This window comes from Musa acuminata, chromosome BXJ1-11 (assembly GCF_036884655.1).
Source record: "Musa acuminata AAA Group cultivar baxijiao chromosome BXJ1-11, Cavendish_Baxijiao_AAA, whole genome shotgun sequence".
Taxonomy (NCBI): Eukaryota; Viridiplantae; Streptophyta; class Magnoliopsida; order Zingiberales; family Musaceae; genus Musa; species Musa acuminata.
In genome coordinates this window covers 22,885,894-22,911,887 of record NC_088337.1, presented here as the reverse complement: position 1 = coordinate 22,911,887, position 25,994 = coordinate 22,885,894, and the positions used below count along the sequence as shown (strand labels likewise).

Here is a 25,994-nt window from a genome sequence, read left to right as displayed (position 1 = left end):
TTATTGAGGTAGCTCCGATATGAGCAACTGAGGGGGCTTTGCACAAGGGCGTCTGGTGTCTTCTTGGATCTCCATACATATTCTCCAAAAGAAGACCATATAATAGCAATAGTCTTCGTCCATGTTTTAGAAGGGGAGTAAATGAGCCAGGGAGAAGCAACCCCCCGTTTCATCAAAATACTATGATGATGAGTTCTAAGATATAGCACGAACACGAAAGAGTAAGATCAGAAAGAAAGAAATGAATCAAAATGTAGTTCAAAGTTTTCAAGCCTGATATGACTTGAAGAAATGTCCACACATGATGCAATGCATGTTCACACATGACTTGAAGAAAGTGTGTATGTTCTTTGATGGCAATAGAACATACACACTTTTTTGTCTGAGTCATCCTCGTAAACAGCTCTGTACAAAAATAAGTACAACCAAACAGCAGATGAAATTTGATTAAGCATGTAATTCTGTTTCGTTCAAACAAGAAATCTCCACATTTGATGATGCAATGCATAAGTCCTGTTTGGCAATAGAACAAACATCTTATTTTGAGCCATCCTTGTAAATTACACAGCTTTCCATAAACTTGATAAGTACATTCAAACAGTAGATAAAATTAGATTTAAGCACTGACTGCACGTAATTCTGTATCATTCTGACTGGAAAAAAACAGTAGTGAAAAATTAAAACCAACAATGGACCCTCATCACAGTATAAACAGCTCTCTCAATCTGTGGTTGTACATTTAAATAAGGGATTAATTTTTATATATGTTGAAATCCAGCATCCATATTGAATAATAGAGACGATACGGAACAGAGTTTATCAAGCAAATGAACCTGAGATTAGATTGGCTCGTCCTTTGAAAACCCAAAGCCATTTAGCCAGAGAATCCTTCTATGTAGAAGAATCCCTTCATATTCATCATCTTGATATTACTACTCCAAGCAATTTACCAACCTTAGCTGTGCTGAACTTCTGAAACCAAACCTCTACATAGTTAATCAAACAAACCATACCTCGCTTGCCAGCTAGGCCTGATCTCCTTTTCATGTAATAAAGATAGCTGGATAGGAGATAACAGCAAACAGCTTCATGCTAGATTTTCTTACGAGGACTTCTGTTTTGTTGAGATATACATCCTATACCAGAGGCTACTTGTGCTGTAACTTTTATGGAAACACCTATGAGTATCAATACACAAGGGTTAGATGATCAATCCGGAAACTCTCAGTCCCTTAGAGATCTGCAAGATTAAGTATCACAGAAGTGTTAAAATTCACTTCTCATGAGTAATTCTACTAATGGATTATGAAATACAAATGATTATGGGAATTCAAAAGCGACCATGACATATAGGACCACCATAATAATAAAAAAGGATTATCAAATGTACTGTTGTGCAAACTTAGGCAAACAACCAAAAATATTAAGAACACATGCCTAGAAGATCTCATGGTTACATTGGTACATACACCAAACTAGCTCTTTGTGGTAGCTTCTGAAAAAACACTTATATACTGCTAATTATGAAAGTTTAGTTTTGATGTAATGACATCTTGTTTGAGAACCAATTTTGATTATTACGGATCACCTAGATTGGAACATAAGACAGAACAAAGTTTGCTGCCTAACTAGGTATAAAATCCAAAAAAAAAAAGAACATCTTTCATGTGCACCTTCTAACTATGCAGGTTGTTGATCATTCCCTTCAAGCGCCTAGCTTTCTGTTCCTGCTGTTTGTCAATCTGCAAGGTTGCTACCTCTTTCTCAAGTGCAGCCTTTTCTCTACGCAGTTTCTTTGTTTCTACCTCCATTGCTTTTGTCAACGTATCAATTTTCCTTGAGAGCATCTGCATCAATTTCCTCTTTCAGTAATTTCTGATGCAGATTCAGGTAAAACAAGTTCAATAGAAAATAGTCTGCCAAAGAAATATAGCAAACCTCAAGAAGGGCATACCTCTGTAGAATTATCCTTGTCCTTCAAACATTGATCCTTCTCATGCAATGATTTCCTTAAAGTGAGTACCTCTTTCTGCAGAATATCATAAAATAAGACTGAAACATAATCATCCCTAACATCATCCATGGCATGTGATGGCTTGCCACTGCTGAGCTCCTCCATCAATGCACCAGTAGCAGAAAGCTGTTCGATATCCTTTTCCAAAGAATCATGGACATAAGTGTCTTCAGATGACTTTGATCTGTAATCATCTACATCAATCACCCTGCCTCCATCAAAAGATTTAGATGCTCCCTTGGCATGCTTTAGCAGTGTGCTGGAAGGACTAGAAATTGTTGAAGATTTCCCAATTGGAGCAAATGGTTTTCGTGATCCTGTTCCACCTGATAGGGAACCTGAAGAAGTCTCAGACCCATTAATTGAACGGCTTCGACCCAAACCGATTGGACTGCTTCGTATGTCATATCGAATCCCTGATCGAAGTGATGATCTTAGTCCATCCTCTACAACCTTCAATCGGAGCTGCAGCCTTTCCTGAAAATTAACACAGATATAAGAAAAATGTTACTCATCAATCATATACATATCCCTTCACGACAAAAGACACCAGAGTGACTTGGGATGGAAGCATACTTTAAGTTGAGCCTCAGCCTTGGCAGCACGTTCTGCTATGGACAGCTTGTCACGGAGTTGTTGCATCTCTCCCTAAAGGAAACCACTAAATAAAACTGATAATTTAACATGTCAAAGACCAAGCTAGTTCACATAATCAAGATTTGCTTAATACCATAAGGACACGTCGCTCCTCAATCCACTGTTTGACTGGTATAACTTTGTCATTGGCATCCTTCCACTCATTTGCCATTACAAGAGCAGCTCGATTTTCTGCAACCATCGCACGAGATAAAGTCCTCTCAAGAGTTTTTTTCTCCCCCTGGAAATAGAAGAAACAGCATGACATCCTTAGGTTTAGTTCATTTTGTTTGCCAGGCAATGGAACCTTGAGTTCCTTTGATGTTAACAACATGAATGAGTTAATTTAAGAATGATAAATTGCATCCCAACCTTCAACTCATTAACTTGGCGCTGATAATCACGCACAGCATTTGCAGCTGCAGCCCCAGAAAGAAGAGCCTCTTCCAGTTCACGAACAGTCTGCCCCAGCTTCTCAACCTCTGCAACCTTCTGACGGTGCATTCTATCCAATATCTTATACTCTTCCTGGCATGTCATGACTGTCAGGTTTTATAACGTGAAAGAATAAATTATAGATTTTCCCTCTTCATTTCCATAATTGAAAGAGAAGCGGGGCAGCAGAAAAAGAAGAAAGAAAGCATTCACCTGATTTATTTCATTCTGTTTCATGAGCTCCTGGTTCTTGTTCTGTAGGTCATCGACGAGAGCAGCCTTGATCTTGGCAATCTGGACCTCTCTTTCTGCATCTAACAGAGCGGCTTCCTTGGTTTTTGTAAGTCTCTCTAAGGCCCTACTATCATCCTGCAGCTTGGAGATCTAAAAATTTTCATAGTAAAAGTCACAAGCTAATTTGATACCGTAACAGAAAGGGGAGAACATTTTTCAAGATACAACTAATGCTCCATGCTGAAAAGCACACCTCTTGCCTCAGGAGCTTAATTTCAGCTTCGAGTGGGAAAAGTATATCCTCTAAAGTAGGTAGCTCTTCATCCTTCTGAGCAGCATGAACTCGTCGAAGAGTGGCTTCGGCAGCAAATTGTGCTGCTAATGCTTCTTTCTTCTCTTCTGTGATCCTTTTGATCTCTAAATTCTGGGGGTTGAAATTAGATAATTAGATGAAATCTACAACCTTTTTGGTCACATCATCTGGATTAGGATGAAAGCAAAAAAGGCAAGAAAATTGGGAGCTTATTAGTGAAATACTACATCGAGCAGACCTTGTTTTCAAGAGCAACTTCTGATGCTTGGAACTTCTCCACCATCTTCTGAAGCTCTTCAGAAACCTATTATTGATAGTAAGTAAAATAATTTAATTCTGCAGTCATTAGCAACATATGACAGATACTGCAATTTGCAGTCTGTGATACTACCTCAGTGAGAGCCTTGTCCTTTGCACGTTCCATCAGTCTTAGGCCTTTGATCTCACTATAAGTTTCGAATAGCGCACGATCCTTGTCTGTAATGGAAGAAGAAAAATATGTCTTCATTTTGAGCAGCACAAATAACTAAAATAAAATACAATCAAATGAACATAATAGTTGAATCTTTGCTTGATCGTTATAGGACTGACATTTGTGCAGTGGTTTGTGAAAAGCCAGATCCTTCTTATCAGACATGAGAATACAATTCAAGGTGACCAACGCTATATTTTGGTGCAGAAGACTTAAAACTGGTTCAGCGGATCATGAGAGCAGTTTTCTTTCTTCTCCAGCAATACCAGTACAGGTGATCAAGGCTATAACTTTTGGTCTTCATCCTCAGAATTCTATTTGTCTCTTCACACCAGCAATGGCACTAGATTTAGGCATTGCTTAAATATCATTGTCCTTTATCCTTGAAGGAATCCTTCTAACACCGTTGCTCATGACATTTGATAATTTACTAGTAGAGTTTTGTATTAGCTAATCAAGTAAAAAAAGAAAAAGAAAATCCAGTTTTATGAAGGCAAAGATGGCATTATGAATTGGTCTCTATTTTGTCAGACCTAATGCATGCAGCCAATATTCATATATATGAATGTGCCTTTTGTTTTCTTTTCGTAAGGAAAGGTGGAAGATTCACCCTCTTTTCATCTGTGGCATGGAGTAGTGGGAAGAAAGAAAAGAAGAGCATGAGTTGCAGAGAAAGAGGATGATGTCCTAGAAACAACAATCACACCTTTGACCATGTTGTGAAGGCGATTGAGTTCGATCTTGACGGGATCGGAACCATGCAACAGACTGAGGAAATCGTCTTCGTCAAGGCTGGATTTTTTGGAGGGCTTCTTCTTGGCCGCCGACCTCATCATCTCGGCCGGCAGACCCAACGCCATATGCGAAGGGGAGGAGTCCACGGCGTCCTCCGACGATCCACACGCCAACCCTGCCGCCACACCACAATCCTCTTCGCCGCCGGTCTCCCCCATGATTCGGAATTGGCGTGGTGGGCGATCCGGCCGGAATTGGAACGGATGACAGAATCAGAATAAGATAGAGGAGGAAGGACTACCAATTAACCGGCGCCAGCGAATGGATGCTTCGATCTATTCTATGGCTATGCCGTAACCGACACAAATGGGTTCGTCCCCCCTGAGACGAAGAAGAAGAAGAAGCGGAGCAGCGGAAGGGAATCGAATTGATTGAAGAGAGTGTCAGTTTTGAGTGTATCTTTTTTCTAATAATATAATTATATAATAATCCTAATAATATTTAATAATAATAATAATAATAAAGGTTTTACATATCTATCCTTCAAATTTCAGAAATAATATATTTATCCTTTAAATAGTATTATTATAAATTATAGAATTGAATATCTAAAATACTCTATTAATTTCATTAATTAGTTGATCTTTTACATTTTCTATGTTTTGAAGGGAAATTAGTGTCAAATTTAGTTTGAACATATCAGATGTTGGAGGGATGCACATATAATATAATTCTGCTCGATAACATATCAATTCCATCCCCAAAATAAAAAGAAAAAGATCACCATCTCCCACCGACGCCGCGTGTCATGGTTGGCTGGTCCATGCCGGTAGTTATTATTAATTATGTCATAATTCATTAATTTATTTATTACAGTAATCATTGCTACTCACTTTAAGTGAAGGTGGCCGAGGGACCCACCCATTGGGCCACGGAGTCAACGATGAGCTGTCTACGTACCGTCCGTATATCGACATCGCATCATCCGCCTCCAACGTGAGGCGGAGCGAACGGTGGTGATGTGGGAGGCACCAACAAAACTTTTCTTTTCCCTTTAATCTGAATTTATTATACAGTAAAGGTAAATAGATTTAAGAATTGATATATATTACGAGGAGAAGACGGGATCTGCAGCACGCATCACATCCTAATTAAATACACACACAAGGGGGTGGAGATAATAATTGAGACAGGCAAGCAAGTGATGAATGCAAAGCGGCAGTACTTCTTCGCGCCAATGCATGCGTGGGCATCGTTGTCACTCCTCGCTGTCGATGCCTGCTTGCTTCAGCTCCGCTCAGCTGCAGGTGGGTTGGTGGTGTGGATTCCGACCCTCTTCTTCCCCACCCATCCCTCACCTCTGGCTTTTGAGCTGTACCCAAGCTGTGCCATTCATTATATTATTACTGCAGGCCATGGGAGAGAGGAAAGGGAAGCCCATCCATGAAACAAGGAATAGGTCGAGCAGGTGCATGCAACACACGGGGTCCCTCGTCTTCGTCCCCACAGTTTTAGGGCAGGAGGAGACAGCGGTCGGTGAGAGGTCTCCTTCACCTAAATGTTAAAGTTCGATCCATCTCATCGAGTGATGAGGTCAACTTTTGATCGTCTATCCAACATAATAGTTCATGTCGCGAACTCTTGGAAACATAACTTTTCTATTTCACCTTTGTTTTTTTTTTTTTTTCTCTCTTCTTGAATAACTCTATCGCAAAAGTTCTTTGGAACATCGGGGATTTCATAATACCACGAGCTCTTGGGAACATCTCCCTTTTTCCTCTTCTTGAATATCTAAGTCGTAGTCTCTCAGCAACACCACTAGCAACACTAATATTATATTTTTTTAATATAGATTTTATAAAATAAAAAAAAATTATATCCTCATGTTATACGATATCATGAATATATACTTTATATTTTTATAATGTTGATATAATGTTTATATTATATATGTGACCCACGAATATATACGAGAGCCGATCATAGCTTGTCAATACAAAAACTATTAACATAAAATTGTAAGTTATTATGCATAATAAATTTAATATCATAATTTGAAATCAAATATTCATAAATCAAAGAATAGTTGTGCATACCTTTGGATGTCACTAAAAATATCTTTATATGATTCGTAGAACATACTATAATTGAGAGTAAAGGATCTAAGATAAGTAAATATGATTCGTAGAACATACTATATATGATTCGTAAAACATACTATAGACTCGAGGGAGATGTAAATAAATCTATAATTGTATATCTTATTATGTTATCATATATATTATATATTATTGAGTTTATAAGTGAGAGTAAAGGATCTAAGATAAGTAGTTAGGAGAGTCCCTTGGTCATCTTATAAAAAATCTTATCATAATAGACTTTTTTTTATTAATCGATAACTATAATCAATATCGTATCTAATTAAATAAGATCACATAATTTAACATTCTTGATTTATTAATTAATAAGATATAAAAATATAAAAAATAAAAATTTATTATATTTTTTTATCTAATCAGATTTTAAAAAATTAAAAAAATTATACATAACCATAATTTAAAATAAGCTAATAAATCTAATAAGTATAATAATACTCTATTAAGTTCGATTATTAATCCGAGTTAGTGGTTATACATTGTCAATGTCATACTTCCTTCTTTGTATCACAATATTGTTAGTCATTCATAATATATTTCATAATAATTTATATAATTTATATTATTAATAAAATTTTATTATCATATTCAACTATAATATACATACATATAAATATAAATAAGATAATAAAAATAAATAATTTTAATTAAATAAAAATAATAATAATGTTTACTTAAAGATGCATCTAACATATATTTTATGAACTTAAATAACTCTATCACAAGCTCTTGCGAACATGAGAGTTTTAGAATACCACAAGCTCTTGGGAACATTCTTTTTCTCTTCACCTCTTTCCACTTTTTAAATATTTGTGTCGTAGTCTCTCGAGAACACCACAAGAAACATTAATATTTTTTTATTTAATATATATTCATAAAATAAAAAAAATTTATCGTTTGTTATGAGATCATTTAGTGTTTACAAAAATTTATTTTTTTATATTTTATAGTATTGGTATAGTGTTTATATGTGTAACTCCTTAGTGTATACTTCAGCACATGAGTGACGGTGATAATTTGCCCATACAAAAGAAAAACTTCTTCAACGCTAAAAGTCAAACAATGGCCTTATTTCTCTTTTTTAAAATATTTGTGTCATAAATTTTCAAAAATAACAAAGGTTTTATCATAGCTTTAGAAATGATTGAAACACCACAAGGAGCATGAATGTCATCTTTTATCAAATACAGATTTACAAAATATAGAGGATATTGGGATTTATCGAAGAAAAAAAGACTTTTATCTTTTTAATAAATTTAAATCATAATCAAGTATATTATTTAATAATTATATATATTTTTTAGGATTGTGGGAGCATTTAATAGGGAAAACCACAAAGTATAGGTTTACCTTTGTCCTTTTTTTTACTATTTAGACTTCAAAATTATGATCTTATCTTTGTTTTTTTATTTTTTTAATTATAAATCTACCCTTGCATTTATTGTTCTGGTGTGTTACCCCTCGGGTATGTTGGACTCTAACAACCTAAGAGTTCAGTTCATAGTGGACTTTAACGGCCCATAACTCCTCCCTTTTACTTTAAACCTAGATCTAATAAGGGTGTGTGATGGCTACAAATAATTGAGAGAAATACTATAACAATAAAGCATAAAACTATAACAATAGAGGTAGAAAACTGAAAACTATAACAATAAAGGTAGAAAACTATAGCAGGATTTAAAAAAGAGGAGAAAATGATAAAAAAAATAAGAGAAGGAAAAGGAAGAAGATAAGGACAATGCAAAGAGACTGTTCTCAATCATCCAAGCAGTATTCTCATCTCATGTTAGATCAGATCTACAATAGATTTTTGCTATGATTACTTGAGGAGAATTTGGATATTGTGTATAGTGACGTAATCATTGTATCTCAGTTATTCTTTTGAAATTATTGCTTGGGTTTTGGGCAAAAGACTTTGAGATTTGTATATTCATTATTCTTATAGTGGATTATCTTTAGTTTGCCCCGTAGTTTTTACTCTTCACGTTGGAGGGGTTTTCCATATAAATCTTAGTGTCATATTTGATTGTGATTCCCATTTAATTTCGTTGTGTGTTATGACTTGCTTGTATTTGTTCATATACAAAGTTTGTTCTTTATATCCCATTAATTGGTATTAGAGCAAGGTTTTGATGATTTAATTTTTTATATTTGAATGTAGAGGCTAGTAGTATTTCTCACATAATTAGCTTGAATGAAAATAATTGGATGATATGAAAATCAAGAATAGAAGATCTATTATATTACAAAGATTTGTATGAACCTTTACAGGGGGATAGTACAAAACCCACAACTATGACAAATGATGAGTAGAAGATGTTGGACCGAAAAACAGTCGGGTTTATTCGACAATGGCTCGATGATAGTGTCTTTCACTATGTTTCTACTAAAAGTTCTACATATTCTCTTTAGAAAAAGTTAAAAAGTCTCTATGAAAGAAAAGCAACTAGCAACAAAACTTTCTTGATCAAAAAACTTATAAACCTAAAATATAAAGAGGGTGCCTATATTATTGAGCATTTGAATAAAATATAGAGTATCACTTACCGGTTATCCTTTATGAAAATGTCTCTTGATGATGAGTTGTAGGTATTATTACTTCTCAGTTCTTTGTCAGAAAGTTGTGAGACATTAGTGGTTTCCCTTAGTAATTCTATGTCAGTGGTGTTGTCACCATGAGTTAAGTAACAAATAATTTGTTGAATGAAGAGTTGAGAAGAAATAATTCAGCAATAATTTGTTGAATGATTCATAAGCACTTATCTTAGAGAACAGAGGAATGTCAAAGTCCAAAAATAGAAACAGTTCACGTATGGGTAGAAGTAAGTCAAGATCAATAAAAAAATATTGTTTACTATAACTATGGTGAGAAAGGGCATTATACGAACCAATACAAGCACCCTAAGAAGAGTAAGAAAAAGAAAAAGAAGTAGAGTCTAAAGAGTCAAAAGATAATACCACAAGACTGTTCTCAATTATGATGTTCTCAATCATCCAAGCAGTATTTTCATCTCAAGTTAGATTAGATCTACAGTAGATTTTTACTGTGATTACTTGAGGAGAATTTAGATATTGTGTGCAGTGACGTAATCCTTGTATCTCAGTTATTCTCTTGAAATTGTTGATTGGGTTTTTGGCAAAAGACTTTGAGATTTGTATATTCATTATTCTTATAGTGGATTATTTTTTGTTTGCCCCTTGGTTTTTACTCTTCACGTTGGAGGGATTTTTCATGTAAATCTTAGTATCCTATTTTATTGTGATTTCCATTTAATTCCGATGTGTGTTATGACATGCTTGTATTTGTTCATATGCAAAGTTTGTTTTTCTTTATATCACATTAATTGGTATCATAGCAAGGTTTTGATGATTTAATTTTTTATATTTGAACGTGGAGGCCAGTAATATTTCTCGCATGATTAGCTTGAATGAAAATAATTGGATGATATGAAAATCAAGAATGAAAGATCTGTTATATTACAAAGATTTGTATAAACCTTTACAGGGGAATAGTGCAAAGCTCACAACTATGACAAATGATGAGTAGAAGATATTGGACTGAAAAACAGTCAGGTTTATTCGATAATGGCTTGATGATAGTGTCTTTCACCTCTACTGAAAGTTCTGCATATTCTTTTTAGAAAAAGTTGAAAAGTCTCTATTAAACAAAAAACAACTAGCAACAAAACTTTCTTGATCAGAAAACTTGTAAACCTAAAATATAAAAAATGTGCTTATATTGTTAAGTATTTGGATGAAATTAAAAGTATCACTAACCAGTTATTCTTTATGAAAATGTCTCTTGATGATGAGTTATAGGTATTGTTATTTCTCAGTTCTTTGTTAGAAAGTTGGGAGACAATAGTGGTTTCCTTAAGTAATTCTGCATCAATGGTGTTGTCACTATGAGTCAAGTAACAAGCAATTTGTTGAATGAGGAGTTGAGAAGAAAGAATTCAGTAACATCCCAGAATGATTCACAAGCACTTATCTCAGAGAACAGAGGAATGTCAAAGTCCAAGGATAGAAACAATTCACGCATGGGTAGAAGTAAGTCAAGATCAAGAAAAAATATTGTTTGCTATAACTATGGTGAGAAAGGGCATTATAAGAACTAATGCAAGTACCCTAAGAAGAGTAAGAAAAAGAAAAAGAAGTAGAGTCTAAAGAGTCAAAAGATAATACTACAACAACAATGCATGGTGGTGATTATTTGATTTTATTTTATTTTAATGATATATATATTTTTTTTAATGTTAGGATCTTAAGTGGGTGATTAATACAAGTGCTTCTTATCATGCTACACTATAGAGGGAGTTTTTTGCTATCTACAGGTCTGGAAATTTTGGTGTTGTAGGCAACTATGGCACGGTATACATCATTAGCATGGGTGATATCCACATAAAGATCAACCTTGGCTGCAAGTTAGCGCTTAAAGATGTGAGGCATGTGATTGACTTAAGGCTAAATTTAATTTCAATTAGAAGACTAGATGATGAAGACTATGATAGCAGATTTCACAAAGGGCAATGAAAGCTCAATAAGGATTCTCTTGTTATAGCTAGTGGAAAGAAATGTCACACCTTATATAGGTTGCAGGCTAAAGCTTATGTGAGCAGCTGAATACTATAAAGAAAGACTTCATGATGGAGTTGTGACATATGCGACTGGGATATATGAGCGAGAAGGGGCTGCAAGCTCTGTCCAAGGTATTACCAGACCTTAAAGGTACATATTTGAACCCTTATATTTATTGTTTGGCTGGTAAACAACATATAATTTCATTTGCTAGTTCTATTTTATCTAGAAAAATGCATGCCTTATACCGTGTTTATACAAATGTATGTGGTCCTTTAAGGACAAAAACTCATGGTGGATTTGTTAATGTTCCTAATATCAATGGTGCGCTTTATTTTGTCACTTTTATATATGATTTTTTTATGGAAAGTTTGGGCCTATGCTATAAAGACCAAAGATCAGGTTATTACTGTCTTCAAAGAGTTTCATGTCATAGTTGAAAGAGAGACAAAAAGACAATTGAAATGCATAAGATCATATAATGATAGTAAGTATATAGGATTGTTTAATAATTATTGCAAGTCACATGACAACCAACATGAGATGACAGTTTCTGGTACACCTCAACAAAATGCTATTACAGATAGGATGAACTGTACCATCATAGAAAAGATCATATATATGCTTTCACATGCCAAGCTACCCAAAAAGTCTTTGGATGAGACTTTAAGGACTATAGTTGATGTGATTAACTTGTCACCATGCACAATCTTAGATGATGATGTTGTAGAGCATATATGGTCAGAAAAAAATATTTCCTATATGCATTTAAGAGTATTTGGTTATGCATTTGCACATGTTCCTGACAATGAGAGGTCCAAGTTAGATGGTAAGATAAAAAAATATATTTTTCTTGGCTACTCATATGATCAGTTTGGTTACAGGCTTTAGGATCCAGAAAAGCAGAAGGTGTTTAGAAGCAGTGATGTGGTCTACTTTGATGATCAAACCTTTGAGGATTTGAAGAATAAGGCACCAGCCAAGACTTCTGTAGAAAGATTTAGGGTGATAGGGGAGATATGCAGGAAGATGACATAGAGCCCGATGTTGATCTATTTGTAGGATATGTTGAGCAAGAAAAAGTTGGGAAGCAACTTCCTGCAGAACCTCAATTGAGAAGTTCTTTTAGATAACATCAATCTTTCAGAAGATATTCTATAGATGAGTATATGATGCTTACTAATGCAGGTGAACTAGAGAGTTACCATGAAGTAATTGAAAATATGCAAAAAAAGAAGTTAATTATTATGCAGGAAGATATATATGCTCTGCAGAAGAACCACACATATGATTTGGTGCAACTATCAAAGGAAATAAAAGCCTTGAAGGACAAGTGGGTCTTTAGATTGAAGACTCAAGAATATTGTTCTCAACCAAAGTATAAAGCTAGATTGGTTGTGAAAGGCTTTGGTCAAAGGAAATAATATATTAACTTTGAAGAGTTTTTTTCTCCTATTACTAAAATATCTTCTATTCGTGTTGCTTTTGGTATTGCTACTAGTCTGGACATGGAGAAGGAAATTTATATGAAGCAACCCTAAAGCTTCAAAGTCAAAGGTAAAGAAAACTTTGTCTGCAAGTTGAAGAAGAGCTTGTATGGGCTAAAGCAAGCTCCAAGACAATGGTACAAAAAGTTTAATTCATTTATGATTGAAAATGGATATAAAAGAACAATTTCGAATTATTATGTATACATCAAACGGTTTGGTGATGATTTTATTATTCTCTTACTTTATGTTGATGATATACTTATCTTTGGGAAAGATATGTCTACAATTGACAAGTTAAAGAAGGAACTAAGTGATGAAGGATATGGGGCCAGCAAAGCAAATACTAGCATGCAAATTTTTCGTGATAGAAAAAGCAAGAAGATTTGGTTGTCATAGGAGAAATACATTAAGAATGTATTAAAAAGGTTCATTATGAGCAATGCAAAGCTAGTTGGTTCTCCTCTTGTAGGTCATTTCAAATTGTGCTTAGAACAAAGTCCATCAAGTGATGAAGAGAAGGAGAAAATACAAAAGATTCCTTATGCTTCAACAGTTGGAAGTTTAATATATGTGATGGTATATACGAAGCCGAACATCGCATATGCAGTGAGTGTTACTAGTATATTTCTTGCAAATCCAAGCAAAGTGCGGGCATCAATAAAGTGAATCTTTAGATATCTTAAAGGGGGCTCTAAGGTTTGTTTAAACTTTGGAGGTAGATCACCTGTGTTGACAGGTTACACAGATGCAGATATGGTAAGAGATATAGATACAAGAAAATCTACATCAAGTTTTATACTTACTTTTACGGAGGGAGTTGTGTCATGACAATCCATATTACAAAGGTATATTGCTCTCTCCACCATAGAGGTAGAATATATTGTTGTTATAGAGGTTTACAAAGAAATATTATAGATAAAAGAATTCTGATAAGAATTGGAGCTGAAACAGGAAAACTATGTGGTGAATTGTGATAGATAAAGTATCATCCATTTGTGTAAGAACCCAACTTTTCATTCCAAGTCAAAGCATATAGATGTCAGATATTACTGGATTCGAAATATACCTGAAAAGAAGCAGTTGTAACTTCAGAAAATTCATACAGATGATAATGGAGTTGACATATTAACAAAGACATTACCAAAAGAAATACAGGATATGTGCCGACAGTTGATCAGCATGGTTTCATGTTGAGGAGTCATAAAACAACCTCCCTTATGGGCTAAAAGGAGAGGTTGTTGGGCTGACAACCCATGAGTTCAACCCATAGCTCACCTTCTTTTTATTCTAACCCTAGATCTAATAAGGGCGGTGTGGTGATTGCGAAAAATTAGGAGAAATACTACAGTAACAAAGCAGAAAACTACAGGAGTAACTTGATTCAAAAAAGAGGAGAAAAGGGTAGTAAAATAATAGAATGAAAGGGAAAAAGATAAGAACAACGTAGAGAGACTATTCTCGATCATCTAGACAATGTTCTCATCTCATGTTAGATCAGATCTACGATAGATTTTTAATGTGATTACTTGGAGAGAATTTGGATATTGTGCACAGTGGCGTAATCTTTATATCCTAGTAATTCTCTTGAGATTGTTGCTTGGGTTTTGGATAAAAGACTTTTAGATTTATATATTCATTATTCCTATAGTGGATTATCTCTGGTTTACCCTGTGATTTTTATTTTTCACATTAGAGAGGTTTTCCACGTAAATCTTGGTGTCCTATTTTATTATGATTTTTATTTAATTTCGTTATGTTGTATTTATTTATATACAAAATTTATTTTTCTTTATATCTCATAAGTGTATCCATAAGTGTTTCAACTCTTTTGTTTTTTTATTATCTTACAACAACCTTTGATTGATCATAATACCTATGAATACTTATTTTTTTCAAAACATTATAATACTGATCTATATTGCTTTCTAACCTTTCTTTTAAGCTACACCTCTCGATTGCTCACATTTTCCTTTTATTTGTTCTATTAGTTTTTGAGTATCTTTTTAATTACCCACAACTCGAAGAATTTATATTTTAATTATATCTTGAATAATTTTGTCCACAAGCGCTAACACAATACACAATACGAAGAAAATACACTTAAGACAGTGATCATATTTCATTTTATAATACTTTACTTATCTCCATTCTAATTAGAGGTTAAAAATTATTACCCTATTATAATAAAATTAATTAGAAAGACATACCAAGCCATCGATCAACTAGCTTACAATTTGTTTTTTCTATCTAATGTACTTATTCTGTAATTATAGACTTATCAACATAAACATAATTTAAGTTTATCAAACACAACCTTTTTCTAAAACATTTAAATAGTCTCTTATGTTCTTGTAATAATCTATTGGAATATGCATCTAAGGTTTCTTCGTCAGCTACTTGGTTAGAGAGTAGGAACTAAGAAATGATTTACCGATACGTTGAATGCTAGAGAATATGTTTTATGTAAATAAAATTTCTATTAACCAAATATTCTCCTAAGTTTACAAGGCTGTCGACGATGAACTATTAGATTATATGCCTTCAAATCATTCAGCTCCTATTTTATATCCAAGCTCAAAGAATGCTCTAAAAATTTTGTGAATAAATGGATTGATATATTTATTATTACTTAATTTCTATCACAATGAAATATTCTATAATTTGTCCAAAAATAGGTGTCATGATCTACTTGCCATTTTTTTTTCTTATTACTTGAATGGAGATATTCTTTTGAAAAGTAAATAAATAAATGGTATCTAATGAGTGAAGAGAATTTGATTTTTTTTTTCTTTACCATTTAAATTTTATTGATAGTTCAATTTTTTAGGGTAGCCAATCATGAGTTTCTGGGTTTATTGCTTAAAAAAAATTTTAGTCTTTTATTTACTAATTGTTTTAATCAAAATTAATTTTTTATTACTCGAGAAAAGAAAGAAAAAGAAAAGAAAATAATAGAAGACACACAAAATATATAATTATTGTGAAGACCACAAAGACGACTTGTAGGTTTATGTTAGGATCCTTTTTCTGAGCTTTTGAATAATGTTTATTGAGTCTGTTTAGTCCAGTTGTTTATTAAGTCGGTTTGATTCAGTTATAATCAAGTAGAAGTTTATTTAATATTTATTTATTATTAGAGTTCAAGTCCTAATAGACTTTGGGTGGAACTCTATAAATATAAATGTAATTGCTTCTTTTCAGTAATCTATGAAAAATATTATTCTGTCTCTTGACAAACCCTAGGAGGCCGATCCCGGGATCGAAGCGATCAAGGATCCCCTCGAACCGATCAAGGAGGCCGAGTATCAGAGCCTATTATCATCCTCATTTCTCCCCTTTCTTCAATAAAATTCTTCTCAACCAAGAAGGAACGTTTGCTTCCCGGCGCCGACCACCCCTGCTTCCCTTCTCCTCCACCGTCGATGTTGCTCCCCGGCCAGCGCCTTCGACCACCGCTCGACCTCCTCGCTGCCCCATCTCGTTCAAAAAAAAAAAAAACACGAGAGGAAGAAAAGCCGCAGCCACCCCTGCGTCCCCTGCTTCCGGCCAGCCCACCCGCCGCTGCTGCTCTCCGGCCAGCGCCCACCATCGCCCCGCTTCCCGGCCGGCGACCACCGCCGCCGCTGTTCCCCGGCCAGGAGACGACGCTGCCAGCGTCCATCCCAGCCCTACTGCCGCCGCCCGCCTCCCCTTGCGTCGCAGCGCAGCCGCTCGACCTCTCCTCCTCGGCGATCGTTGGTGACGCTGCTCCCAGCCGCGCCACCACCGCTGCCTCTCCACCGCCGCCCGCCTCCCCTTGGGTCGCAGCCGCAGCCGCCGATTGTCGCCCTCCTCGCGGCGACCGAAACAGGGCAACTCACGGATTGCCCTTGTTCCCAGCCGCGTCACCACCACTTTTCCCAGCCGCATCGCCGCCGCTCGATCACCCGGCCAGCGACCTCTTCTCCTTGCGTCTCCATCTCGCTCGAGCGAGAAGGACCGCCGGCACCGCAGCCGTAGCCGCCGGTTGCCGCAGCCCCTCCTTGCAGCGGTTGCAGAAACAGAGCTTCCTCTGTTGCCGCAGCCCCTCGTCGATCGCAGCCACGCCTCGAGCGCCGTCGCCTTCCAGCCGACCCACCACCACTGCCAGCCACCGTGCGGCGACCGCTGCTCGCCTCCCAGCCGCCGCTCCCCCTGGCTCGGGCGAGAACGACCGCCGCCACTCCCCCTTGCTCTGCCCCCTTGTGACCGAGAAACAGGGCAATCCTCGTGCTGCTGCGAACGCCGGTTGCCACCACCGTCGCCACTGCTGCCCAGCCAGCGACGACGCCGCTCGCCGCCCAGCCTGCCACGACTGCTGCTGCCAGCCACTGCAGCCTTCACCTCAACCCCCTCGATCTGCACCGTTGCTGCAGTTCCCTTGCTCTGCATCTTTGCCGCAGCCGCCGGTTGCCACCACTGCAGCCTCAACCCCGGCCGCTTCAACGCCACCTCCCTCTTGTTCTGCCTCCGCTGCTGCAGTTGTTGGTTGGCATCACGGCAGCCTCAACCCGGCTGCTCGGCGATTGCTTCCTTGGGTCACAGCAGTCACAACCGTCGCCTTTCAGCCTCGGCACTCTCATCTCACACAGTGACAAAAACACACGACAATAACTCTTCCTCCATCGCAGCCACCGCAAGGGCCGGTGCTGCCCCCAACCACATCACCATCGCTGCCTCCCAGCCCTCAGCAGCAGCGATCCCTCCACGCAGCGACTGCAACAAGCATCGTTGCCTCTCACCAGCGCCTCCTTCCGCAGTGTGACAGAAACAGAGCAACGCTGCCTTCCATCTGCGCCGTCGCCATCGCAGCGATGAGCCCTTGGCGGTGCTGCCCTAGCCGCACCACCATCGCTGCCTCCAAGCCCTCAGCAACAGCGATCCCTCTACGCAGCGACCGCAACAAGCATCGCTGCTTCCCACGCGACGACCGCAGCTACATTCTCGCATCCTCGTAGCAACCCTTCATTCCCATAGTGTTGCCACCGACTGCGTCACAACAATAGCACCAAATAGGACAGTGATTGATGCTTTTGACCAACATCAAAAATAGGAGTTGAGATTACAGATTTGCAGTCTTACAAAATGGCCATCGATAACTCAATGAAAGCACAAATGGAAACATTAGAAATTAGAATTGAGAACCGGTTACAAGAAGTACTTAATAATTTCAAAAAGGATTTACTGGGGAGCCTTAGTAAATTTCAACAAGGTGGGAGCTCAAGTTCTACATTGCACAGATCTGGAAATACTAGAAAAGGGCTCCAAGATTGTGACACAATCTACTCATACATGAAGGTGGATGGACAGCTCTCAAAAATTTGTCAGACTTCTATAGTGTTGGAATATCAGAGTAGGTTTGAAAGATTATCAAATCAAGCTAGAGATTGGTCGGAACGACAACTTCTGGATACATTTATTGAAGGTCTCATTCCAGAGATCCGGTATGAAGTTAAGGCTCGTCAACCTCACACTATGATAGTTGCGATCTCATTCGCACATCTACATGAGAAAAAAATCAATAGGGAAAATCATGGAAACATAAGTGACAATAACCAGATGATCAGTAAGCCACCAGCCCTATCAATTCCCAACCAAAGCCTTGACACCCGAAGACTAACCCAAGAAGAACTTAAGGAAAGATCAGCAAAGGGTTTATACTATGATGAAAAGTGGAGTATGAAGCACCGATGTAAACAAGGGCAACTTCTGATGATTGAGCCAATTAGAGAAGAACCATAAGTAAAAGAGTTGGACTCCAATCATAAAGGTATGAAAACTGATGAAGATATTGAAGACATCACACATACAGTGCATGCATTGGCTAGTTATGCTAACCCAGAAACTATAAAAATTAGAGGAACTTTGAAGCATCAACCTGTCACTATTTTGATTGATACAGATAGCACTAATAATTTTATGGACAGGAAAGTTACAGCCCAATTAGCCCACCACATTGAAGGTTGTGATATATTCGAAGCTAATGGATGGATTTTAACTTATGATAGCAAAGGCTAGGAATTTCTTGCAACGATTACTACATTGAAAGATCGACCTATTGCTTACACTGTCAAAAAGTGGAGACCATACTTACTTGATCAACGGGTTGTGATGCGTTGCAGATAGTCTATGGCTAAAGTGCTGAAAGAGAACCTCCCCGAGATTAATGCTGCTCAGCCTTGAGGACAAGGCTGATTTGAAGAGGGAGGAACTGTTAGGACCCTTTTTCTGAGCTTTTGAATAATGTTTATTGAGTTTGTTTAGTCTAGTTGTTTATTGAGTCGGTTTGGTTCAGTTATAATCAAGTAGAGGTTTATTTAATATTTATTTATTATTAGAGTTCAAGTCCTGATGGACTCCGGGTGGAACTCTATAAATAGGGATGTAACTGCTTCTTTTCAGTAATCTATGAAAAATACTATTCTGTCTCTTGACAAACCCTAGGAGGCCGATCCCCTCGAAGTGATCAAGGAGGGTCGATCCCCTCGAAGTGATCAAGGAGGTCGATCCCCTCGAAGTGATCATTATCATCCTCATTTCTCCCCTTTCTTCAACGATAAGACTTCCTCATTTCTCCTCTTTCTTCGACGATAAGACTTTATGGTCTTATCAATTAGTATCAGAGCCTACGATAAGACTTTAGGGTCTTATCATTTGGTATCAGAGCCTACGATAAGACTTTAGGATCTTATCAGTTTAGGATAGCGTACAAAGTGCTTTTGGGTTTTTTCTTTTTTTAATCTTTTACTTATTAATTATTTGAGTCAAAATTAGATTTTTGTACATATATATATATATACAAAAGAAAGATAATACGAAGATATATATATATATATATATATAATTAATGTGACGAACATTTTTAAGCAATCGAGATTATACGGTAGATCGAAAAAATGACGATATAAGTTTCATGAATCAAATGCTACCGTGACGGATCAAATCAGATGTATCCATACATACCATCATCATATTAATGGTTGGGTAAATCAATTTCTTGGGTTGAAAGCACACGTCTATTTGCTAATTGCCCCCTCTCCGCTCTTTCTGGCTCGGTTCGGCTTAAAGTCAAACCTGGCTCGATTGGATCGAGATGGACAACACGACGTATCTAAACCGGTCCGAGTCGAATTAATTTAATTTACCTGTTAATTGTACATCACGGTGAAATCACTTATTCAATATAGAGTAATCATGCGGCCGTCACGTGGGCGAGCCCAGACGCTGGGTGGCCGAGGCGGTCGATTGGCCGAAATCGACTTTCATCGAGCTCGAGATGGATCGAATTAATTGATTGATCCGGTTCAACCCAGCCAGATGACTTGTCCCCCACTCCCCCTATATCTCTCTCTCTCCCCCTCAACGCCGCCGAACCCTACTCCGAGCGGATCGATCGGCGATCCTCCTCCTGCGCGTGCAAAGACGGTCGGTGCTGCGCCTCCCGACGGTGCCTCTCTCTCTCTCTCTCTCTCTCTCTCTCTCTCTCTCTCTCTCTCTTAAAGCAGTGGATTCAAGGCTAGAGTAAGATGCAGCCAGCCCCCGTCCCCCGTATCCTCCTCCTCCTCCCCCATCTCCTTCCTCTCAGGCGCTGCTCTATGCTTCTTCCCAGCAGGGACGTCGTCCCCTGTCGCCGCCCTTTGCTTCTTCCGGCAGAGCCGCCGCCTCCCGACAGCTACCCTCCCCCTCCCCCTCCACCCCGCCCCACCCCCCTCTCTCTCTCTGCTCTTCCTCCGACAGCCCTCCCTCCATCTGCCCCCGATGGCGTTCCTTTGTCTGCTTCTTTCAATCACCGACCGCCCCCATCTCGCTTCCTTTAATAATAATATTAATTATTGTTAATAATAGTCAACTTTTGTTAATTATTCTTGGACAATCCTTATGTTGATATTCTTCGGCTTTGTTATTTTTGTTGTTAGATTTGAACGATGCACTACTTTCATGCCTTATAAATGGTTGAATGAATGAAATTGGAAATTTTAGCGGTGATATATTGAATATAAAATGATATGAAGTTCATGTATTTTGTCTAATTTTTATCTTAATCTCTCTCTCTCTCTCTCTCTCTCTTTAATTATGTTTTTTTTAATAATTTGTATATTGACAAGGGTCTCATTGCACTTGGGCAAGTAAGCGCCTAGTGCCTCAGGCTTTTGGAACCTTGGCGCCTAGCACCACAATACTGTTGTTGAGTATACTATATATAATATTATGTGGAGTTTTTGTGCGTTACCTAAGTCTTCATTCGTGATTGACTCTTAAAGAGTCCTTTTATTTCTTGCAGCAAATGCAAAGAAAGTTTAAAACACTGGTTAGGAAAAGCATCGTTCTTTACATCGGCCATTAGATGGTTATGCAATGGCCAAAAGTAGGGATAGAACAGAAGATTTCAAGGATGCTATCCGTGCTACTGCTCCATCTCTTGGGTATAATGAGGTAGGTCAATAGTTCCAAAACATCTCGGGTTCATGCTTTCTGTTAATGCATTGGAGTTCACAGCTTTAGTTTAAATATTAATGGAAGATTTTCTCCTTATAACACGTTGGAAATGGTTGCTTCTTGGTAATTATGCACACATCATCTTAGACTCAAATACTGTTTCAGCAACACTGTTTTTTCAAGTGATTCTGTTTCAGAGTTTTATACTTTGTTGCATTTGGAATAATTTTAGATAAATCAATAGCTGTTATAATAATATTAGGTGCTTATATAATCACATGAGATTTAGGAAGCACCTCATTTTTGACAAATCTGCTTTTGATTGCTTATTGTATTTGGCAGTCTAAATTGGCTGCAGTCTTGGCATCTTTCATCTTGCATAAGCCCGTAGAGAAATCTCCTTTCACAAAAGCGGCACTCAAGACGGTATGTGAAACTGCTGAGTCTCTTTCCTTGTTTGGTTTCTGCTCTGAAACCTTTATTATATGAAACCTTTATGATCGATGGAAACTTTGACATTTTTCTTGTTTTTAGCTTGAAAGTATTTCAGAACTGGAATGCTTTATCATTAAGCATCGGAAAGATTATGTGGATATGCACCGAATCACTGAACAAGAGAGAGACAACATTGAACATGAAGTGAGTTATCGTGACTTCATTTTCTATCCATTTTTACTAACTATGACCATTTTAGCTTTCTTCGTAATTAAAATGACATATATTATCTATAAAAGAAGGGCGTAAGGGAGAAATAAACTGAGAAGGATGCATCACAATTTGTTGTTAATGCTCATGAGTCTGGAAAATAATTCTTCTTGAATTGTGGACCGCTTTGCTGAATAGGTTTTTTCTCATCGGAACAGTCTTCTCAAGGCCACTGTTAAATCAGCTCATTTCTCTTTTATTATTTTCTATTCTCTGTGTATTTGTGGTGCATGCACTATGTTTTGTGCTTATTGTAACATTTTCTTTTTCTTGATAAGTTTTTCCTTTTCAGGTTGTTATTTTTGTAAAATCTTGCAGGGACCAGATAAATATCCTTCAGAATATGATATGCACTGAAGAGAAGAGTACAAACACAAAATCGTGGCTTCACAGAAGGGATGATAATATCAATGCAGATGTAGTGGCTCACAAGCATGGTGTGGTATGAACTATGAACTTACTGTTGTTTGGATAGAATACTTATGTAGTGGTGTGATATGAAAAGAGTGTCTAGGATTGTGGCTTATTGTCTCTATTCTTCGGTTCCTCTATTTTCTAATCTAGTACTCAATTTTACCTATTTGCATCCCAATTCTGTGCTATTTCTGTTATCCATGTGCTCACTTTTTATGGTTAAAATTATTGTTGTTGCCGACACTTATGTAACCTGATCTTGTGTAATAATGCAGAAAAGCTCATCTTGGTTCCATAGGCTTTATCATCTAGGTCCACCATTTATTTTCATCCAACACTTTGATTTTCTGAACTTTCCCACATTAGTGTGGTCTCTCTCTTACATTATCTGAAATGATAGAACAATGAAGAAAATGAAGCTATAAAATTGCTCTTAAAAATATGTGAGAGTATCTAATCTTTATTAATGTCTTATTGAGCTATTGTAGCTAAATATCTCTTGATTTGTTACTGACAACTGACTCAAAGGTTATTTTATTAAGGATCTTTAAGGTACTTATATTTTATTTTTATTTCTGAAAAACTTGAGCAACTCATAATGATATAGTATGACTTTACGATCCAAAGCTTTCATTTCAATTTATTTTGAGAAACTTTTTTGTACCAGATTCTGATTTCTTTTCTGTAAGGCAGGGCTATCTTAACATTCGTTATGTTCTTTTGTCATATTCTCTAAATCATGATAATCTTTCCCTAATCATCATCCTTGCTGCAGGTTTTAATTCTCAGTGAGCGGCTCCATTCTGTCAGTGTTCAGTTTGACCGGCTCAGATCTATACGTTCTCAGGAGGCTCTCAACAGAGCTATGCCAAGAAGGAAGATTAACAGAGTTATCCACTCAACTTCTTCAGAACAACTGTCTGAACCCTCTGCATCCTCTCTTCCTGAGCTTGGAGGACAGGAGCCAACCTCAACGGCCTTGAGAGTGCAAGATCAACTTTTGGATGACGAAACACGAGCTCTTCAAGTAACCAATCTATATGCAGAAGCAACACTAATTTTACTGTACCAATAGCTCTGGGGGTGCCCTGAAACATGTTTTGGTATATGTTAATTCTATTTTTAATCTTCATTGATCAGGTGGAATTGAGCAGCCTCCTTGATGCTGTACAAGAAGCAGAGACTAAGACGGTAGAGATATCAGTATTGAGTCATCTCATGTCAACTCATGTTCTACAACAGGCGGAACAGATTGAACATCTGTATGAACAGGTCTGTATACATTTTATATATGGTTAGACTTTTCAATATGCTTTTGACTCTGATGGTTAGCTAACAATTAGGATGACTGCCTATATACTTTTATCAGTTCTGGTACTTGTTTCAACTGGATGTGTGTTTTACATGTGTTGATCCTGGAAATAAAAAAAAACTGCTTCCTGTGAGCTTCTTATTTTTAAATTTTATCATGTTTTCGCATAATAACTGCTGTGTATATTTCCTGATTTTGTTTGGTTGTCAAGACACATGTCATTTAGCATGTAGCATGACAAAATTTTGTTGAACGCCGGCCATAAGTTTGTTATTTCGAAAGCTGGAGTAAATATAAATGCACTACTGTCTGTCAGCCATATAAGCAATGTAAAATAGCATTGTTGGGGTAGCCATGCTGAAGGTAACCTTTGGGTAGCTATGCTGAATATTCACTTCAGCTGATCAACCTCATGCGGATGGTCAGATAACCTATTTCATGGGGAATTGTATAGCACTGAAGCTTTGTGGAGCTTCTTGGTGCAAGTTGTAGAAAACTGGAAGCAATTTCTCAGATTGGCCAACTAATTATGGGATTGGAGCCAATTGGATGAATTGGATAGTGGGTTCTTGGAGACAAACTGATTCACACTGAATTATGTCTCGTGGTTGTCGATATCAAAAGGTTGCTAGATGTTTAATGCCACCGGCATCATTCACCTAGGAATGACCATATGAGAGAGGATGAGCAGCTCATCTTTTTGAGGAATAGTGTTTAGAGAAACAAGTAACTTTATGCAATCGAGGGGAGGACTTGGAGAGAGATCACTGGCTTGTTTTTTTAACCCATAAAACTGGCAAAATCTTGGACAAAATCTTAAAATTGCCAGTGCTTTTTAGCAACATGAGTACAATATGATGACATACATACATACAAGCAGAGTTTTTTCCCGATGATAGAGATACACACTGCAACCTTGTCATCATCATAGTCAACTGTTCTTGCATACGTGTATATCTTGTTTTTTGATTCTGTTGTTCCATCCATTCAAAGTCAACTCTGACCCTTTTTGTCTGTGGTTCTTAGGCAGTTGAAGCTACAAACAATGTGGAGCAAGGTAACAAGGAACTGTCTCAGGCCATCAAGCGCAACAGCAGCAGCCGAACTTTTCTTCTTCTTTTCTTATTTGTCCTCACGTTCTCCATTCTCTTTCTGGACTGGTACAGCTGAGACATACGAGTGTTCTAACTTTGTTCCATTTCTTATGGTGGTCAAGCGGCTTCTGAAATTGAAGAGATCTCTAATGTAATTAGACGAGATGAGACAAGTGACGTTGACAATGTGAAAGGTAAAATGAAACTTAAAACTATCTTATTAAAAATTATAAATAAACAGTTAGTTGTATGTTTCTGGCTCGTTTAAAAACATTGTTTTGTACAAAACTCAATAACGAAAAAAAAAAAAGAAGATGAGATTTATGGCTCGTCATTTGTACAAAACTCGATAACTCTCTCAAAGTTCTTCCAAAAAGTAAGACTCATGGTGTTAAATCGCCTCGCCATAGTCATAGGTCTTCATCCAATTTATTGACACAAAGCTGCTGGAACTTTTGCTGCAGTTGCTACTTCTTCTTTGTGCTTTGGATGCATTAAGAAGGCTCTTATGCTTTAGGCTATAAGAACACCTGGAAACATGCCGCAGGTTCTATTAAACTGAAATGCATTGGATTTTTGATGGATGGAGAATTTTCTAAGAAAGTTAGCATATTAACATTTTTGGTTGCATTCATGCAGTCATCTCAGTTCCTAAATCCCCTGTTTTCTGAATCTTTTTCTTTTTCTCTTTCCCTTCATTTTACATTCTCAGAGAAAGCTCGGGTTTGTGGTTTTAGATACTCCTTGCCCTACATGGAGAAGCATCTGGTAATAGCTCAGCTAAACCTTGATATGTTTCCACCGGTGAAAAGGCCCACGAAATTAGAGAACTAAATTAAACTTGTTTTGTCTCTCCCATTCGGTGATCAGAGAGATAATGCAATACACTAAACTTGGATTTGAATCTGTAGGTTCCATGCCATGCTCCACCACTGCAATTCCTTACCATTTT

At 37.3% G+C, this 25,994-nt stretch overlaps 2 protein-coding genes across 3 annotated transcripts; one reads left to right on the top strand and one right to left on the bottom strand.

The window, feature by feature from the left end:
• Nucleotides 1–420: 420 nt before the first annotated feature.
• On the bottom strand, nt 421–5,269 carry LOC103971429 (microtubule-associated protein 70-1). 2 transcript variants are annotated; one of them, XM_009385445.2, is made up of 11 exons: nt 4,811–5,269; nt 4,024–4,109; nt 3,871–3,936; nt 3,573–3,743; nt 3,299–3,469; nt 3,023–3,178; nt 2,745–2,891; nt 2,591–2,662; nt 1,955–2,491; nt 1,674–1,847; nt 421–1,240 (listed from the first exon to the last, which is right to left on the bottom strand). In XM_009385445.2, the coding sequence occupies exons 1-10, from the start codon at nt 5,055–5,057 to the stop codon at nt 1,677–1,679; spliced, it is 1,824 nt and encodes a 607-aa protein (XP_009383720.2). In that variant the 5' UTR covers nt 5,058–5,269; the 3' UTR covers nt 421–1,240; nt 1,674–1,676. The 2 variants fall into 2 exon arrangements, with proteins under 2 accessions (XP_009383720.2, XP_009383721.2); XM_009385446.2 differs by having other exon boundaries at nt 421–1,178.
• A 15,112-nt stretch (nt 5,270–20,381) lies between these two features.
• LOC135597289 (syntaxin-81-like) lies at nt 20,382–25,292 on the top strand. Its single transcript, XM_065090050.1, has 8 exons — nt 20,382–20,528; nt 21,363–21,514; nt 21,860–21,943; nt 22,052–22,156; nt 22,515–22,664; nt 23,412–23,663; nt 23,777–23,908; nt 24,975–25,292. Exons 2-8 carry the CDS (start codon nt 21,437–21,439, stop codon nt 25,116–25,118), a joined length of 945 nt encoding a protein of 314 aa, XP_064946122.1. The 5' UTR covers nt 20,382–20,528; nt 21,363–21,436; the 3' UTR covers nt 25,119–25,292.
• The last annotated feature ends 702 nt before the right edge of the window (nt 25,293–25,994 follow it).

Bases quoted from the DNA above. Each gene is read 5' to 3' on its own strand.
- LOC103971429 (XM_009385445.2), bottom strand. From the start codon at position 5,057: ATGGGGGAGACCGGCGGCGAAGAGGATTGTGGTGTGGCGGCAGGGTTG. The intron at 3,937-4,023 runs GTAGTATCACAG...TATCAATAATAG, and splicing joins AGGACAAGGCTCTCACTGAG to GTTTCTGAAGAGCTTCAGAA. The intron at 1,848-1,954 runs GTATGCCCTTCT...AAATTGATGCAG, and splicing joins ACAAGGATAATTCTACAGAG to ATGCTCTCAAGGAAAATTGA.
- LOC135597289 (XM_065090050.1), top strand. From the start codon at position 21,437: ATGGCCAAAAGTAGGGATAGAACAGAAGATTTCAAGGATGCTATCCGT. The intron at 22,157-22,514 runs GTGAGTTATCGT...TTTCCTTTTCAG, and splicing joins GAGACAACATTGAACATGAA to GTTGTTATTTTTGTAAAATC. The intron at 23,909-24,974 runs GTCTGTATACAT...TGTGGTTCTTAG, and splicing joins TTGAACATCTGTATGAACAG to GCAGTTGAAGCTACAAACAA.